Here is a 16,219-nt window from a genome sequence, read left to right as displayed (position 1 = left end):
AATTGTGCTGCATAGTTCCCATGAGCACTCTTCTGATTTAGGCTCTGCAAATCCCAGCAGAACCACACACTGGGACACAGATACCTCCTCTTCCTTCAGTATGAGATTTCCTCATTTTCTTGAAGTGTCATCCACTTATTTACATTGAAATGAAAAGAAGAAACATACTGTGAGATTTCACAGTTAAAGTACTGACATAAGTAAAGGCGGTCTTAAAATAGGTAGAGAAGATGTTTTGTTTCTCTGTGGGTTAACTGTGAAGTTCTCTGGGATTGTGGAGAGCAAATTGTCTGTGGGGAAATGACATTTCCTTTTCAATTGTCCTTATGCACTGTGCAGTTAGGTGTATTTGGCAGTTCTTTTGTCATGCAGCACAGGTTCTAAGGGCCATGTTAACCATGTCATTAACTCAGTCCAGGCCTTTAGGCACTCTGCAGTGCACTTGAGCCCCTTAAATCTTAGAACTGGGGATAATGTGAAAGAAATTGGTGTGTCTTAGTGTCAAATTCTAATGAGGCGCCATATGGAAATTGCTGAGACACTGTGGAGAACAGAGGGCAGGAAATACCACCAGTCTCTCCACCTGAGAAGGTGAAATCCAGCAGAGTGAAAGCTGCAAGAGCCGCAGAGGAGAAAGCAGTTTAATCTGATGTCAGAGCACCAACGGGAGCTCAATTCAAGTCACAAACACATGAAAAATTGCAAAATCCAAATCCTTTGTGAAGGTTTATTTAGAAAAACCACAATGCTGGGGAGTCACTGTTACATAGCGTGGTAATTCTCTTCCTCTTCAGTAATATGCACCACACTGTGCGCATGCAATTACGTTTGTTCCAGAGCTAACATCGTCATTTATACATGTACACATATGGTCCTCAGTGCACACTACACTTCACATGGATGTTAGGACACACACAAAGTTGAGCTTTTCCATGAAAAACCTGTATAAAAAATACAAACCAAACTGAAGCAGTCAACACGAGAAGCAATGTGCAAAAATAGACAGTTACTCCTGAATGTTTGCTTAAGAAAAAGGGACTCTTCTGTCCTTGTTCCCCATTCAGCATTGACAATGCCAGATGTTGTCTGAAAGTAGGACATTAAATAACTTGTCCCATCCTGCCCCCTTTTTGTTAGTTGCAGACATTTTTAACCAGCTAAATAATCCTGTATTAGTGTGAAAATCTGCCTCCAAGCATCACCACTGTGTGCTGTTGCATCCAACAGATCTTTATATTGTTGCAATGTCTGACCTGTGACACTCAAGGCTGGTGACAACCAAGGCCTTGTGTGGAGCACACAGAAGAGGCAGAACAAAGACATCTCTGGTCACTGAGCCCCCTGGCAGGGGCTGGCAGCAGCTGCCTGCAGAAAACAGCCAGGGATCGGGAGCTCTCCTCACACATGCTGGAAGGAGCCAGGCTCCCAGGTCCTGGCCGTGGGTGCACAGCTCTGGCCCTGTCTGCTCGCTCAGGGTGGGGCTGGTGTTGGAGATGATGCCTCCAGGGTGAGGCTCCTCCCTGCAGAGGAACCGTGGCTGTGCAAAGGGCATGGCACATGAAGGGATGCCCACAGAGCCTTCCCCAGCCAGGCACCTCGGTCCACGGAGCAAACTGGGGCTGCAAAACACACCTGACTGTGTAAGCACGTGTGTGGCTCTGAGCAAAGCTATCCAGGACCTGCTGCAGGCACCATGAAGCAGTCAGACCAACCCATCCTTGTGAAACTGCTGCATGCAAATACCAACACTGTCAATGGCAACTAAGACTAGAAATGGATTGCACTTGTTTCCCTTGAACACAGATACGTACCACTAATAAAGAAAAAATAAACATTAAAAAATCTTCAAACAATTGATTGATAATTGGGATTCCCTTGGTTGGATCAAAGGAAAAGAACACGAAATTAGGGGCAGAGTGATTCCTGTCACTGAAGGTTATCAGTAACATAATCTTTAGGTGCTGTGGATGAGGATTCTTCCTACCCATGAAACTTCATGGTGCAAAGCCCAGTATTCCCCTTGTAATCCAAATGTTTTTAAGGATTCAGTTTAAGCCCATGCAGAGTTATGACTATATTACAGAATTGTAATTTTTTTAAAATGGGAGATCAAAGTTTTTCACAGCAAATCCTGCATGGATCCAGGGGAAACCTTAGCAAGACTCACCTGTGTGTTTTGTTTTTTACTTGCAAAGCAAAGGTTTAAGTTTATTCTGAGAAAGGGAAGGAGTGGAAATTGTAGAGACTGGGAGCTCCTAGGGAAGTAAACTGTGGCTACTGCACTTTTATCCCAGCTCAGCAGACCACTTCAGCCAAGTATTTTAGGTGGGATTTCAGTGAGTGTTATTCACTTTGGACCCCACAAAAAAGACCAGTATCCAACAGGAAGAGCATTGCCTTGCACCTTCTCATTTCCCTTACAAAAGGCACAGAGGGAGGGTTCATCCTGTTAGCTCACACCTCAGCAGGGTGAAAACATCACTCAGGGAACTGTGGCAAGCACAGCCTGCTCTGGGGCTCCCAGGTCTCTGATCCCAGTGCCCCACAGCTGTCCCTGCTGGCTCAGGAGCATCCTGCAGTGACTGTGGTGTCCAGCACTGCCCCAGCAAGCAGCGCTTCATCCCAGGTGACAGCACTGGCTGCAGGAGCATTTCTGCATTTCTGCAAGCTTGGGGTGTGTGACACATCTGACCTGAGCATCCCTTGGCCCTCACAGCAGGTGCACGTGGGGCCAAAATGAACCCCTGGCTGTCAGTCAGCTGTTGGCAGTGATACAACTGTGGTAGAGAGTAGTTTTAGGTGGTGAAATACACAAAATGAAACATCAGACTGAATTCTTACTGAAATTTCAACGCTGTTGAGCATTGGGGTTAGCTGCTGCTTCGTGAGTGTTTTCCACTGGGTTAAGATAATGTCCAGCATGTAAGTTGAGGCCATGATTTAGCAAAGCATTTCTGCATGTGCTTAAATCTGCCCTTATTCAGATAAACACTGGCACGAATACTCATGTGCCTTGTGATACAAACCTCAACTGCAGCATATAAATGTCAGTCATGTAGCTGTCAAAGCTACCCCTTTAATGTCTTTCCCTGGTAGCACAGTGGCTCTCTTGGATTAAGTATTTAATTAATCTTCATCTAAAAGGTCCTGAGAACAGTCCTATAATGCTAACAAACGTACATAAATACAGAACTAAAAAAAGTCAAACTCATGGCTCAAAGCAAAACAAATATTGCTCAGAATACTTGTTTAGGTTAAGATCACTAGCTGTAAACTGTGCATTCTAGTAGCAAACAAAAACTTGTTGGCCTAGGAAAAAAACCCAAAACATTCAATGTCTACAGGATTGGCAGCACTAATATTACTTTACAATGTGGAGTAAGAATAAAAAACATCAGTGTAACATTGCAAAATGATCCACCTAACCTAAGCTTATGTAAACAAGTACGCTTTGACAATGTTTATACGTCTAGGCGTGATCCTGCACTGGGAGCTGGACGGGTGGAGACCCAGCAAGGGTGACAGGAGCTGTTCCAAGGTGGTTCCAGCTGCCCAGATCCCACTGCAGGAGAGAGGCTCAGGGGTGTGAACCTGCAAACCTGTACTGGCATCACTAGTTCTACTCCTGGGAGCAGCCCATTGCAGGATTCAGTTCAGCAGGACTATACACATAAGTAAGGATTATTCACAAACATAAGGCATTGCAGAACTTGGCCCTAAAATTTCTATTTTCAGCAGAGAATCCCTTATCCATATACAAGGTCATATTTTTATATATCAAAAAGTGTCTAAAATAAGGGTCAGAGTCACTATATGTTATGCTCAGTAACACAGTTAAGATGCTGCATATTGGCTTCAGATACTGCAAACCATTTTCTTCATTAAAATCAAACCAACTATGAACCTTTCTCATAAGAATTAAATTAACCATGAAAATTAAAAATGGGCAGGCTCTGTTTTCAAGGTTAAAAGGAGATATTAACAGAAATCAGCAACTCCCATTGTAATAGTTTTCCAGTGCCTTTCCTTGTGAGCAGTGAGCACTCTGAGACTGCAGTGGGTGGTGGCCTCCAGTCCTGGCTGGTGTCCTCGATGCTGTGGCTACTGCCGCTCGCCTTCCACGCGCTTCTTCCGAACTGCGGCAGAACCAGGACAGAGTCAGTACTGCCTTCCTGAGAGCACCAGGGCTCCTCTACAGACAGCCCTCCCAGGAACATGGAACCAGCACAGAAGGGAGGAGCTTCTGAGAAATGCTCAGAAGAATTATGCCCACAAATACCATAATCAATACATACCATGTACCGTAACGCTCAACACAAGAATTGTACCTAAACTGCTTTTTTTGTATTGCAGGCTGTAGAATTTCACCAAGTGTTCACATCAATACATTTTCCACAAAAATCACATTCTGAGCTAAAGGTTTTAGATGATAAGAAAATCACCACTTCCTGCACTTCCTTCCAGTGATTCCATTTAGATTTTATTACAGTTTTATTGTTCTTTTAAAAGACACTGTGTTCCAGCTAAATTAATACTGGTCTGCTCTAGTCTGCAGCGCTCTGGATTATTTAAGCTTTAGGCATCAAAAATTAATAACTTCTGTAATTGCACAGTGTATACTATAGGTAAGCAATAATCATATTTTTTTTAGAAAATAATTTGAAGTACTCTTAAGTACCAATATCTGTTAATATTGGCAAAAAATATTATATTGGACCTTCAATTACCTTTTTAAGTTTAAAGTGAAAGTTTAAACTTCACATGCTCTGACTGCATCAGCCATCAGATAGTCAGTTAATTAACTCTGGTTTTTCACTGGAAACCACATAGGCTGAAGTTGCCATTTAGCAAAGCAGTGGTAAACCTTGTGTTACAGCAGATTATTTTGAAAAGCAGTGTGAATTTTTACAGCACTTAAGATACCTTATACCTGGTATAGAGCAGGTTTAATTGGGCAGCATTTGCTACTCCACAGTCTAATAAAATGCACTGAGCCTTTTCTGACCTGACCAGATAAGATTTGTGAGGTTCTCCTGTTTGTGTGATACAAAATTTAGTGTTATGTCAATGTCATGTCCTGTTCCTGATATTGAACAGTTGAAGCACAGAACAAAGCAGTAGAACTTGATGGATGAATGCTTTTCACCACAGAAAGTCAATAACAACAATATATTGCTAAACATCTCATTACTTTACTAAGAGGAGGTTTTTTTTATCATGCCTTTTGGCAAACAGACTGCATTATTCCAAAGCCTGCAGTGCAGCATCAGTCACGTGGGTCTGCTTTCAGTGTTTTGTTCATTTATTTTATTGAATTCCTTTAGGAATTCTGTCCTACAAAATCTTGAACAAAACCAAACAACACAAACACAGGAAAATGAAGATTAGGACATAATTCTAATGACAAGTGGTGAAATAATGGGAAAAAAGGGTTTTTCTCTCTTTGTAGATGGGATTTTTCAAATACCCTTCTGGGACACTGATAGTTTTAGGAAAAATAGTATATAGTTGGAATGCTTAGGTATTGCTAAAAATTAAAATTTCAAACCCCTAAAAGTATGTATGAAAGAAAAAGGTTTCAGCTCAACTTTTATCTTAATTGCCACAGAGAGAAACCCAAGCTGAAAGCCACAAAGACATCAGGGTTTGATACCCCAGTCTGAAGCAGAACTGATTAAAAATATGAAGTTTAATTTCTTTTTTTCCCCTTCTCACTCTGAATTTCTTATGCCCAGTCATCTCCTTTGTATTCTGTGTACTGAGCACAAAGGGCAGAGCATGTCACACTCAGGTGACACTTGCAGGGTTTTATTGTCTTTGCCTGTACTTGGTCACAAAAGCAGGAGGGTCTGGTTTGCTCCCTTGGCTGGGTAGGCCTGGTCCATCATGGGCTGGACAACAAAGTCAGGACTTCTGTGCCCTCTGAGAAAACAGGGTGGGTTTGACTCCTCATTCACTGGCCAGAACAGCAGATAGAGCAGTGAGAAATTCAGGATACTCCATAGAAAAGGCTGAAATAACTCCCCTTCCCAGAAGGAGCAGGGGAAAAATAGTAGCTTGTAATCCCAGTAAGATCTTTGCTGTTTTCTGCTCTAGAGCCCAAGGAGCTTTGCAGCTCCCCTTACACAGAGCAGCGTGAATGCTGTAGTCAAAATTCCATCTGAATGTACAGACAGGGAGAGCTGTGCCTGGGAAGGTCAGGGCTTGGCTCACACAAAGAAATGATGAGTAAATGAAATGGCAACTTACCCAGGTCGTTGTTTTTAGTGATAGCTGCTGCTACCCTGGTTCTTGGACCTTGTTTTGTGAACTGGTATCCAAACTTGAGAATCCTGGAGTTCTCCTCCAGCATCTTGGCAATCTCCATCTCTACAGCTGTCCCAAGCTGCTGCCTCTGTTGGCGATGTAGTGAAGAGTCCCCAAAAGAAAAGGAAACATTTGCTTTCATATGAGAGATAAGTAAGTGGTTGTATTTAAGTACTGGCTGCAAACTGCAGAGAATCTCATCCCTGGAGATTTTGCCCTGGGTTTTGTATTTGGCTTTGAGTAGTTTTACTGAGAACTTTTCCACTCCTTGGTTGCACTGATTGGGGACATGAGCTGCAGAATGACTGAGCCACAGAGGCTGCCTTGGCTCTGCCAGAATCCCCTGGTAGAACCCTCTGGGAATCCATATAAAAGAGAAACAAAAGTGAACTTCCCCAGTGGTCTCTCTTTACCTGGTTGTCAATTTTAATCTCTGTTAGGGATTCATTCTTTTTCAGTGCCTCAATCAGTGCCAAAATCCCTGTCCCAGTGATGAAGTTGGATTCTACGTTCAGACTCTTCAGTGTTTTGTTCACTTTCAACATATCTGCAAATGCCTGAAGGGTGAAAAAGAGGGAACATAAGATAACATCTTGAAAGTTTCAGGGAATAACAGGGAATCTGAAAAACATAGCTTTGTACCAACAAGAAATAAAACATAAATATGCTTAGAAGAATGGAGAGGTAGATCAGAAGAGATTATATTACTACTTTGCATAGCCATAGGGAATTCCTGCAAGGGAAAATAAAGAATGTATCCTAAAGCAGACATGGACCTACTTAAAATTTGTTGTGGTTCTTTTTTCCCAGTAATGTTAAAACTTACAATAGCTACGGGGTCATTGCTTCGAGTAGCTGCAAGGCTGAATGTCTTCACGTGTGTGTTGGTTTCCAGAGCTTTTGCAAATTCTTTCAATGTTGGAATAGGAATATTCTAGAGTAAAAAACCAAATCCAGTAATTAGGAAAGCCAATCACACTGCTGATTTTAATTATTATGAAACTGATTGATGAACAACCACAGTCTATGCAAGGGAAACATCCCTGGTGCTCTTAGGAGTGTGTCAGAACGGGCACAGTGGCCCCCAGAGGCTGGTGCTGCCTCTCCAGGCTGTGCTGCCCAGAACTGGGTCAGGCCAAGGCCAGCACGTGACCCTCGCTGAGCCACTTTCCATCCCTCTGCCAGTTGTTCCCTCTCCACCTGCCAGCTCCTCCTCCAGTTGCCTGTGTGGGCTAATTGAATTTGGCCAGTGATGATTACATAGTACCCATGAGGTATCTTCCTTTGCAATCTGCTGGGAAAGGCAGCCAAAGGGAGTCACCCCTTGGGCATTTAATCAGCATTTAATTCAGCATCAGGAATTGATGACCTTGGAGCCACTACAACAGTCCTTTCCCCACCCCTTCCCTGAGTGTCCTGCTTTTTCTGAACAGTAAAGAAAGACAAAATTTGAGGACAAAAGGCACAGGCTTTGAAAGTATTTGAATAAATCCTCCTATGATGGCATGGACAAAACCACAGCATCTACCTTTATGTTGTTGAGATTAACTTCTGTGAGACTAGGATCATTTGCTTTTATCCTTTGTAAACTTGCTTCCACATTGGTTGGATTAGGTGGCTCCTCAAAGATGGGCTTGACCTTCTCACCTTTCACCACATCTGCAACACAAAATCTCATTAAATGTCACCCCAGGAACAAGCACCATCACTCTGGCTGTTCCATTCCCATTTAGGTTTGTACTGCAGCAATCCAGGAAGGGTTTATGGGAACCACAAAACCTGCAAGTAGGAGTATTATCCCCCTTATCCCTGCCATGCCCTTTGCACCCCCTGTGCACCCAGAGCTGTCACTGGAGGCTGTGGTCAGGCAGGCTGGGCAGCATTGTCATGGGCAAACTCCTCCTTCATATAAAAATCCATGTACAATTAATTGGAGCCAAAGCAGTTTTGAAGACTATTGTTTGGGATGTGATATACTGCAAGGACTGCTTTGTACTTTGTCTAATATCTGTAAAGAAAGGTGTGCTCAGAACTTGCCCATTATATTAGTTAGAAAATGTCCCTGCACCTATGAATAGACTGTGCTACATAAAGCAACATGAGCAGGAGGCCCCTCAGTTTCCTCCTCTCAGCTGATACTATCAGCCTTACTATAAATTCAATTAGCTCTTGTAAAATTGCAACATCTGCACTTTTTAAATAATAAAACTATCAAAGCATGAAAAGTAAGTCTATCTGCCAGCACCAAGATTTATGAAATCTTTGAGTAGTCATGTTCCAAAGAACTATGGTATTTAGTGCTGGAAGCTATGAGCTATAAATATGCTCAGAGATGCATAAAAATTATAGCTTAGAACACAATTAGCTTAGAATACAATCTAATTCCCACACATATAGTTGTGGAGAATAATTTATTAACCCTGACTGCCCAAGCCATTAGAAGCAAGAAAGGAATATGTTGCTGACCACAAGTATGTTTGAATCCTTTTATTTTATGCTGCAGACAGGGAGAGGTCTTGAAGACTTGTGCTCAAGTCTCAGTGTACTACACATTGCTGTTCATTGCAATGGGTTAAACTTCATGCCACATCATGGGCCAAAAGAAAACCACATCTTAAATAGAGCTCATACTCATAGTAGAGATGGTCATAGACAAATCTTGAGCTGGTTTTCACTCTTCTCCCTTTGATGCCAAACCTTTTTTTTCACTAATTCCCTGAGAGACCTCACATATCCCTGATAACACTTCAGGCTTTCTAGGGAGCTGGGAATTGAAAACTACATTTAGAGAATTCACCTTGGATGCAAAGATAGAAAGTAAACAAGAAAAGCAAAGCATTTTTTGCACTTGTGGCAACACTCTGCCAGACTGGGAGCAGGGGAGACACAGGCACCCTGTCCTCAGGTTAGACATCACAGTGTACTCAGTCTAGAGTAAGGAGGAATTTTCATTTTACTTCTTTTTTTCACTTTACTTTCTTTACTTCTTGTTCCTTTCCACGAGTTTTTCTTCTTTCTTTAATCATGGTGTTCTTTTGCCACATTGATGAGCAAATTTTTACTGAAGCATTTCACTTGGTTAAGGCAAGGTATTGCTTTTGGACCAAAGAACACAGCGATGCAATGGTGACTTTCTGGTTCATAGGTCTGTGATTGGAGCATAGTTTAGCTGACTCACATAGCTGACTTTTTGACTTAGTACAACAAAAATATTCTGAAATCTATGAGGATTAGTAATGCATGCAGTTGCCTGTTATGAGACAGATGGCAGCTCACACAGGGCCCCACTGGGAAGGCTTGCAGAGCAGCTTTATCCTGAGAAAAACAAAGTGACATGGTGTCCTGTCTACTTTCCCTCCTCCCCTTTAGCAATGGAAGATGGAAAGGAAAGCCCTTGGTAAAGATAGCTGCTGTTCTCATGGCCTGAGAAGAAGAAAACATTTTTTTAGTACTGTTTCCCTAGGAAAGGGCATTCCACAGTTTTGTCTTAAGAAGTAAAATTTAGCCCACTAGATACCCCAGGGCCTGGAGGTGACAAGCTCTGGATCAAGGCTTGGCAGCTCTCAAGAAAAGCTTGGAATTCAGATGCACCCATTTCTCCATCCATCCTGTGGGTTGCTGAGCTAAGATCACATTCACCAAAGGCCTGTTTATTTAGTGCAAACATTTTTGGGTTTGTTTTTAGTAACTACAGCTGTTTCTCTTGGGGGATTTCCAGAATGATTCTGTTTCCTGTGTCCCTAGGGAGCCACAGAACAGGCACTCTGCACCACTGCCACAGGAGCCAGGTGGAGGTGGGAGATCAGAGGGAGTGGCTGGGGCAGGAGCACATCCAGGCAGTCTTTGCCCCGCTGTGAATGCAGCTCGAGGTGACTCTGGTCACAGATGTGACTCTCACAGGGATTCTGCCACATTTGAGCCCAGTGGTTACAAGTAATTTTTCAGGTGTGTAAATGTAAGTACCTGGGGCAAGATGGCCTGGCCTGAACAGTGGCCAATTCTTAGCTACAGCTCACTCTGTTTTCTGCCTGCTGCCTAAACTGAAATGGAATGGAAATTTATATGTCTTGGCCTCTCAAATACTCCTACTCTTTCAAACACCTCTGCAGAGCCAGATACTGCTCTCTAGGAAAACAAATTTCCTTAGGAATGGTTTGTTTGTATATTACTGTTGTTTTTATAATGAATTTTAAGATTGTATTTACTTTTAAAAAGTCACCTTTCATGATTAATTAGATCAATCAAAGTTAGGTCCAGTTACATTACACTAAATTAGACCAACAGACCCCACCTCCAGATGTAGAAGTCCCTAAAGATGACATGCAGCCCACAAGAGAAATCTGCTTGCTTACTTCTCACGATTCCTTTTCCATCTTTACCGCGGGCTCCTGCCTCATCAAATTTTGGGTTGTTGACCATGTTGTGCACTCCAAGAACAGCTGAAATGTGTAAACACCAGCAAGAGGATACAATGTTAATGACAGGAACACAGACTGCAGGAAAGTATCTGCTACAAATTGTAGTTTCGTTCCCCAAACAAAACCCCCTTTATAAAATGTGAACTGTGTGCGTCATGCCTGCTGGTAGGGAGAGTCTTTTGGGCTCCAAATTCTGGAGATACAGACACTTTCAATATAGATTTTTGAACAACCAAGTCAATGTAGAATGCATATGCCAGAAGTGCCAGCTGGAAGGAACCACTGTGGGTCATCTTGTCCAGCCTCTCCCTCAGGCAGGAATGCTGCCAGCATTAATGAGGTCAGCCACGGCTTTGTCTGCTGGAGTCTGAAAACACCCAGGGATGGAAATCCCACAACTTCTTTGGGTAAATTGTTTCAATGCTACACTACTTCTCCCCTAATATACAACCTGAACTTCTTATTACTCGTATGTTCTATTGTTTGGTGTATCTGAGAATGTCACTGTACATGTGATGAGCTTAATGCATTGGCATTCCCACCAGGGTTTCTTATGGAAGCACATCGATATTAACGTGCTCGGAAAATAATCAGAAGTGGTGAAGACACCCAGGTCTAACCCTGGCAACCAATTTTCTCATTCAAGGGGTTAGATTCCAAATTTCCTCATGGACTCAGGATCTTTATCCATTGCATGCTGTAACAAGTTTATCTGGCTATTTGGGATGTCAGAGTTGAGAGGAGGTAGCTGTAGGATGCTACAAACAATGCAGATACAGTAGGATCAGTCACTTCCATCGTAGTGCCAGCACCCCAGCCTGGAGTCCACTGTCCACCCTTCCCTTCCCCAAATCACATGAGCTGCTTCATCTTCCCCCCTGGCCTGACACACCAATTTTAAGCAGAGAAGTCTGAAATGCAGCAGCTGTCGAGTCACGCTTCAATCATCCTGAGCAACGTGTGGCCCACGGCTTGGCCAGCCAACAGACAAGCACCAGGTGCTGGAGGGGGCATCATGAGACACTCCTGGTGGCAGGTCTGGCCAGAGAAGAGCTGGACATGTGGGAGGATCATATCTATATATTTTCTAACCTGCCAGGTCATAGAGCTCGGTATCGGAAGCACTGGCCAGGGCCTCTTCTAGCTCTGGATCCAGGGTCACCTTCTCTTCTGTGCGGGTTTCTACGGGCTTTTCTTTAGGGATAAAGATTTTTCCTAAGATAAGAAAAAAAGACAGAGTGAGTAATGAATTATTGGAACAACTTCTTTGCTTCCTGGCAGCAGAGGAATAGGTCTGTGACAGTGGAACTGCTTGGAAATATTATCACATGCATGTTTTTCTCTTTCTTACTTGACATTATCCTCCACACCAGCATCTTAATAAGTCTAAAAATAAAAGGTGCAGATTACTGCTCTGTGTTGGTGATTGTTATTTTAGGAATTTGCTCTCAGGAAGAGCCCCAGCTGGGATTTTTCTGAAGGTCCTGTGTCCTTAAATAGGCAGAATCAGGTCTACACAAAAAGCTTGCAGAAATTTCCTCCTTATATTTAAATGAGGCAGTAGGAGCAGTTAAAACCATCCTACTGCAAGAATCTTTCAGTTCATGAACTTCCACACATGATCCTGAAAGCTCAGCAAACCTGTTCTCTTCCAGTAACTCACTTTAATTCCCAGCTCCTCCAGAGCATTTTCCCTCTGTGTCTCCTGATGATCATCCACATAAATAACCTTATCCTGATCATTTGTGCAGGCCTGAAAAATCTGAATTGAACCACATGCTGCCCAAGAAAGAATCCTGGCATATTTGTTTCTCTCTGTATCCTGCTGATACCTTTGGGCTAGCACATATGTGTTTCCATGCAATATTCCCCCAAGACTGAGGTCATTGGCCTGCCTGCTGAAATGAGGAAAATGCAGGATAAATCCAGGAACAACACAACAATTCCACTACTCTTTCAGGCTGTTATGTTGGTTCACCTCAGCTCTGTGATGATGTAACTGCAAATGCTTGGAGTGAGGCCCTTTAACTCAGAGCAGAGCTCGAGCTGCACTCCAGCCCCCAGCACTGCTGGGCTTTTCTCCCACCCAGCTTTCCTGACCAACCCCTACAGTCAGTGCACAACTGGATGATCCCCCAGGCAACAGGCAGTGCCATTGCTCCAATAATTGAGTGAATTCCCATGATCTACTGCCCACTGTGCCATAGTTCCCCTCACCTTGTCCCTAACAACTACTTCTCAAGCAGTCTTTAATTAATCCTGTTGTAATGATGATTGGTGCAGGCAGCTTTGGCTGACTGTCAGCTTTAAATTTTCGTTTTGTGCAGCCTTTTACACTCTAGGTGTAATGCTTGAAGCATTACATCTAGTCCTGTGGCTTTCTGAAATGTCTCTAAAAGAGTTTAATTTTAACTCTATTAGTCATATTGTTACCATTCATAAATGTAATTCTGATATTTAGTATTGAATTACAAACGCTTTGCCTCTGGTTTTTCAACACTGTCATCCTTTTGTGGCTTCATTTTCCCCCATTATGGTCCAAAGTATCATTTTCATGTAGTAATTTCCAATTCATTTATATCTTTTATACAAGTTTGTCTACAGCCACTTTTATGCTGTCAGCTTTCATGACTCAAGTCACTGAGTAAGCTCAGAAAAAAACTTTAATTGAAATTTCTGAAACTCTGGCAAAGTTTATTGATACATGATTCAAATTATTTACCTTAGAGATATTTCTACCAAGGCTAAACTACTTCTGAATCCAAAACTGGACAGAAAGTTATGGAAAGTCAAAGAAGTATCATGGTATGATTTAGTTTTCATGTGATACTTTAAGTAAGTAATCTTTTTAGAAAAGGCTTCAAGAAGATAAAAGCCTTGGGTAAGAACCATTTTAACTGCGACTGCATTAGGTCACAGCAATTAAGGACAGCCATCCCAGCAACATCAAACAAAAATCAAGTGGAAATCTGGGGTAAGAAACACTCTGCAAAGATAGGTCAGTCATGCTCTCCAGATTTAACAGCAGCACAGACTTCAGACTCTCTCTGTGCTACCACCTAACCTGAAGTGTTGGATGGCAGCTTCCAGACACCACTGAGCAAGACTTTAACTTGATGCCAGCTTGACATAAGGAAAAAAATTCATTACCGTGCTGGAGGCTAGAAAACCAAAATCAATCAGAATATCTGAGTAAACAATCAGTAGTGAGGAATACTGTCCAGAAAGTGTTTTCCTTTCAGATCACTGGTGATTCCACGTGAGTTTCAAGTATTCAGTAGGTTGTTTGAGATATTGAGGGAATCTTTATCCTGACTGATAGCACTGTTCTCTAGCAGCAATTCCACAGGGCCATAGCCTGTGGAGACAAAGCATCTCCATCAGGCAGTAAGTGATTCTTCACAGGCCCAAACCCAGGTCACACTTTTAACAAACACTGATCCAAGTCTCTACTTTCACACAAAACATTTAAAGGGACACAGGACTTTGAGTTTGGACTAAACTGGACACAATATGTGGTGTAGTTGGTCTTTAAGGACTTTGGATATGTGAAGGTCAAGTATCTTGCATAGCAAGAAATCAAGGGGTAATGGAAACCTCTAGAGGCTCATACCTTTTCTATAAGGTTCACATATATAGGAATACAATTTTAAACATTTGTTTCAGGCATATGTAATTCTTGGATAACAGCCTGAATCTTGTTAAATGTGTACATGATTCCCTACGATAGTTTCATTTAACACATTCTTGGCAAATGTTTTAGAAAAAAAAATTCTATTCTTGGTCATATGAAATATTTAAAGGGGCAAGGTCATGTCAAAGACAGTAATATATATCTTTAATGTATGTGGGCCTTGCTGGCATCCAGTGGTGTTTAAAAATATTCTTTTTACTGCTATCTAGATAAGAACGTTCCACTGTGAAGAGATGCTGTAGCACAGCAGATGGAGGTTAGAAAAACTTCTGTATTTAGCATGTTATTAGGAATTTATTACCTGTCCGCCAGCTGCAAAACCCTGTGTCTGTTTATAGACAGCTGTCAACCAGTTTTCCTTCATTATTTAAGGACAGAGTTTAAAGATTCAGGAGGTGTCTCCTAGTCCCACATTTGTACATTGTAAATTCATTAGCCAGTGCATCATGGAATTCACTGACAAAATAAAATATGGATTGTGGCTTCCTTGATTCAACGGTCCAACTTAAAATTTATTATTTGGAAGAAGCCTTGGAGGAATAGTGACATTTTATTATTAGAAAGTGAGATTTATGAAGAAAGGCTGCTGCTCTTGGTGTTCTTTATAGTCACACTGTGTTTTAGAAGGTACTTTATTATTACTTTATTCTATGTGGTATAATTAATGTTGCCTATGTTATATTTTGCCTCCTGAATATGCTAATGTTCTGTGCTAAGTCTTAATAGTAATAGCTTAACTTTCTACCAATGAAAATCACAGTGACAAAAGTTCTGTTTATACGTAACTTCAGCTACTTTGTTGGTAACAAGAATAAAATAACCACACTTCTGCATAAGAATAATATATTTTTTAACTGCAACCAAAGTTCAATTGAAGTAAAATATAATTTTATTTTTACACAAGCATAGAAACCCAAAGTGTGTGGAATCCTGAGTGCTTTCTCTCAGTGTGAAATTTTAAGTGTGCATCACTGCAATTCTCTCTTTCTTTTGGCCAAACTGGGCCAAAAGTGTCTGGGGGGGCCTGGGTGATGACTGAGGCAGCTGATTACAAACCAGGGACTTTCTGTGTGTGAGTGCAGTGAGCAGAGTTTTGTCTGGGCTCAGTTTGACAGCAGACCTACTCCTTTTCACCCACTGCAAAAACAAGACTTCTATTGAAGCTTGAAATAGGATATGGTTTTCCTCAAAAGAGGCTATGGGAAACAAAATCCATTGACAACCAGAGGGAAGAAGGATTCAGAGGAAAGCACTACAGAGAGACACAGAAATGTGGACCAAGGTAAAAGGAAAGCAAATTCTCTATAAAAAAAAGAAATTCACTGGGAACAGTCATGAAACCATAGATCTCATTTTGCCACTTGGTTCAGCCAGGTCTCTCTTCCTGCTTTGTGCAAATGCCCCCATTAAAGCAATGTCAGAGTAAAGCAAGGAAATGAGATCTCCACCTTCTTACACAGTAATCATTAACTACCATATGCACATCTATGGGAGGATTTATTAAATGAGCAGGGAACTGCTTCAAGTGTATTTTCCTGAAGCAAGTTTTTTATTTATTGCTATATAAGGAGGGGGAGAAAAAGGAATTTGGATAGTGCAGTTGGTAGGAATTTAGCAGCAAGTCCAATCTAAAAACATTTTGAGGATTTCACCTTTGTAGTTTGCAGCATTTGGAGCAGCATTTCTGGCATGCCTCCTCTATTCCTTCCTTCTTATGTCATTTGACTTTTATGAATAAATAAAAATTGTCACCATTTTTATTTTAGTATTTATTTATATTTAGTATATACTTGGTATTTAT

At 41.8% G+C, this 16,219-nt stretch overlaps 1 protein-coding gene across 3 annotated transcripts in view; it reads right to left on the bottom strand.

The window, feature by feature from the left end:
• Positions 1-699: 699 nt before the first annotated feature.
• Positions 700-16,219, bottom strand: part of LOC128813512 (tropomodulin-2) — a 35,626-nt gene continuing 20,106 nt past the window's right edge. For all 3 annotated transcript variants that reach the window (XM_053988708.1, XM_053988707.1, XM_053988709.1), the window contains exons 4-10: positions 11,817-11,939; positions 10,659-10,745; positions 7,835-7,965; positions 7,133-7,240; positions 6,720-6,863; positions 6,250-6,394; positions 700-4,136 (exon numbers count right to left, since the gene is read on the bottom strand). In XM_053988708.1, coding sequence (XP_053844683.1) covers positions 4,102-4,136; positions 6,250-6,394; positions 6,720-6,863; positions 7,133-7,240; positions 7,835-7,965; positions 10,659-10,745; positions 11,817-11,939 — 773 coding nt within the window. In that variant the 3' untranslated portion in view covers positions 700-4,101. The remainder of the gene's footprint in view (positions 4,137-6,249; positions 6,395-6,719; positions 6,864-7,132; positions 7,241-7,834; positions 7,966-10,658; positions 10,746-11,816; positions 11,940-16,219) is intronic.

This window comes from Vidua macroura, chromosome 12 (assembly GCF_024509145.1).
Source record: "Vidua macroura isolate BioBank_ID:100142 chromosome 12, ASM2450914v1, whole genome shotgun sequence".
NCBI lineage: Eukaryota > Metazoa > Chordata > Aves > Passeriformes > Viduidae > Vidua > Vidua macroura.
Note: the sequence above shows the minus strand (reverse complement) of the source record. Positions and strands in the feature narration are given on the sequence as shown.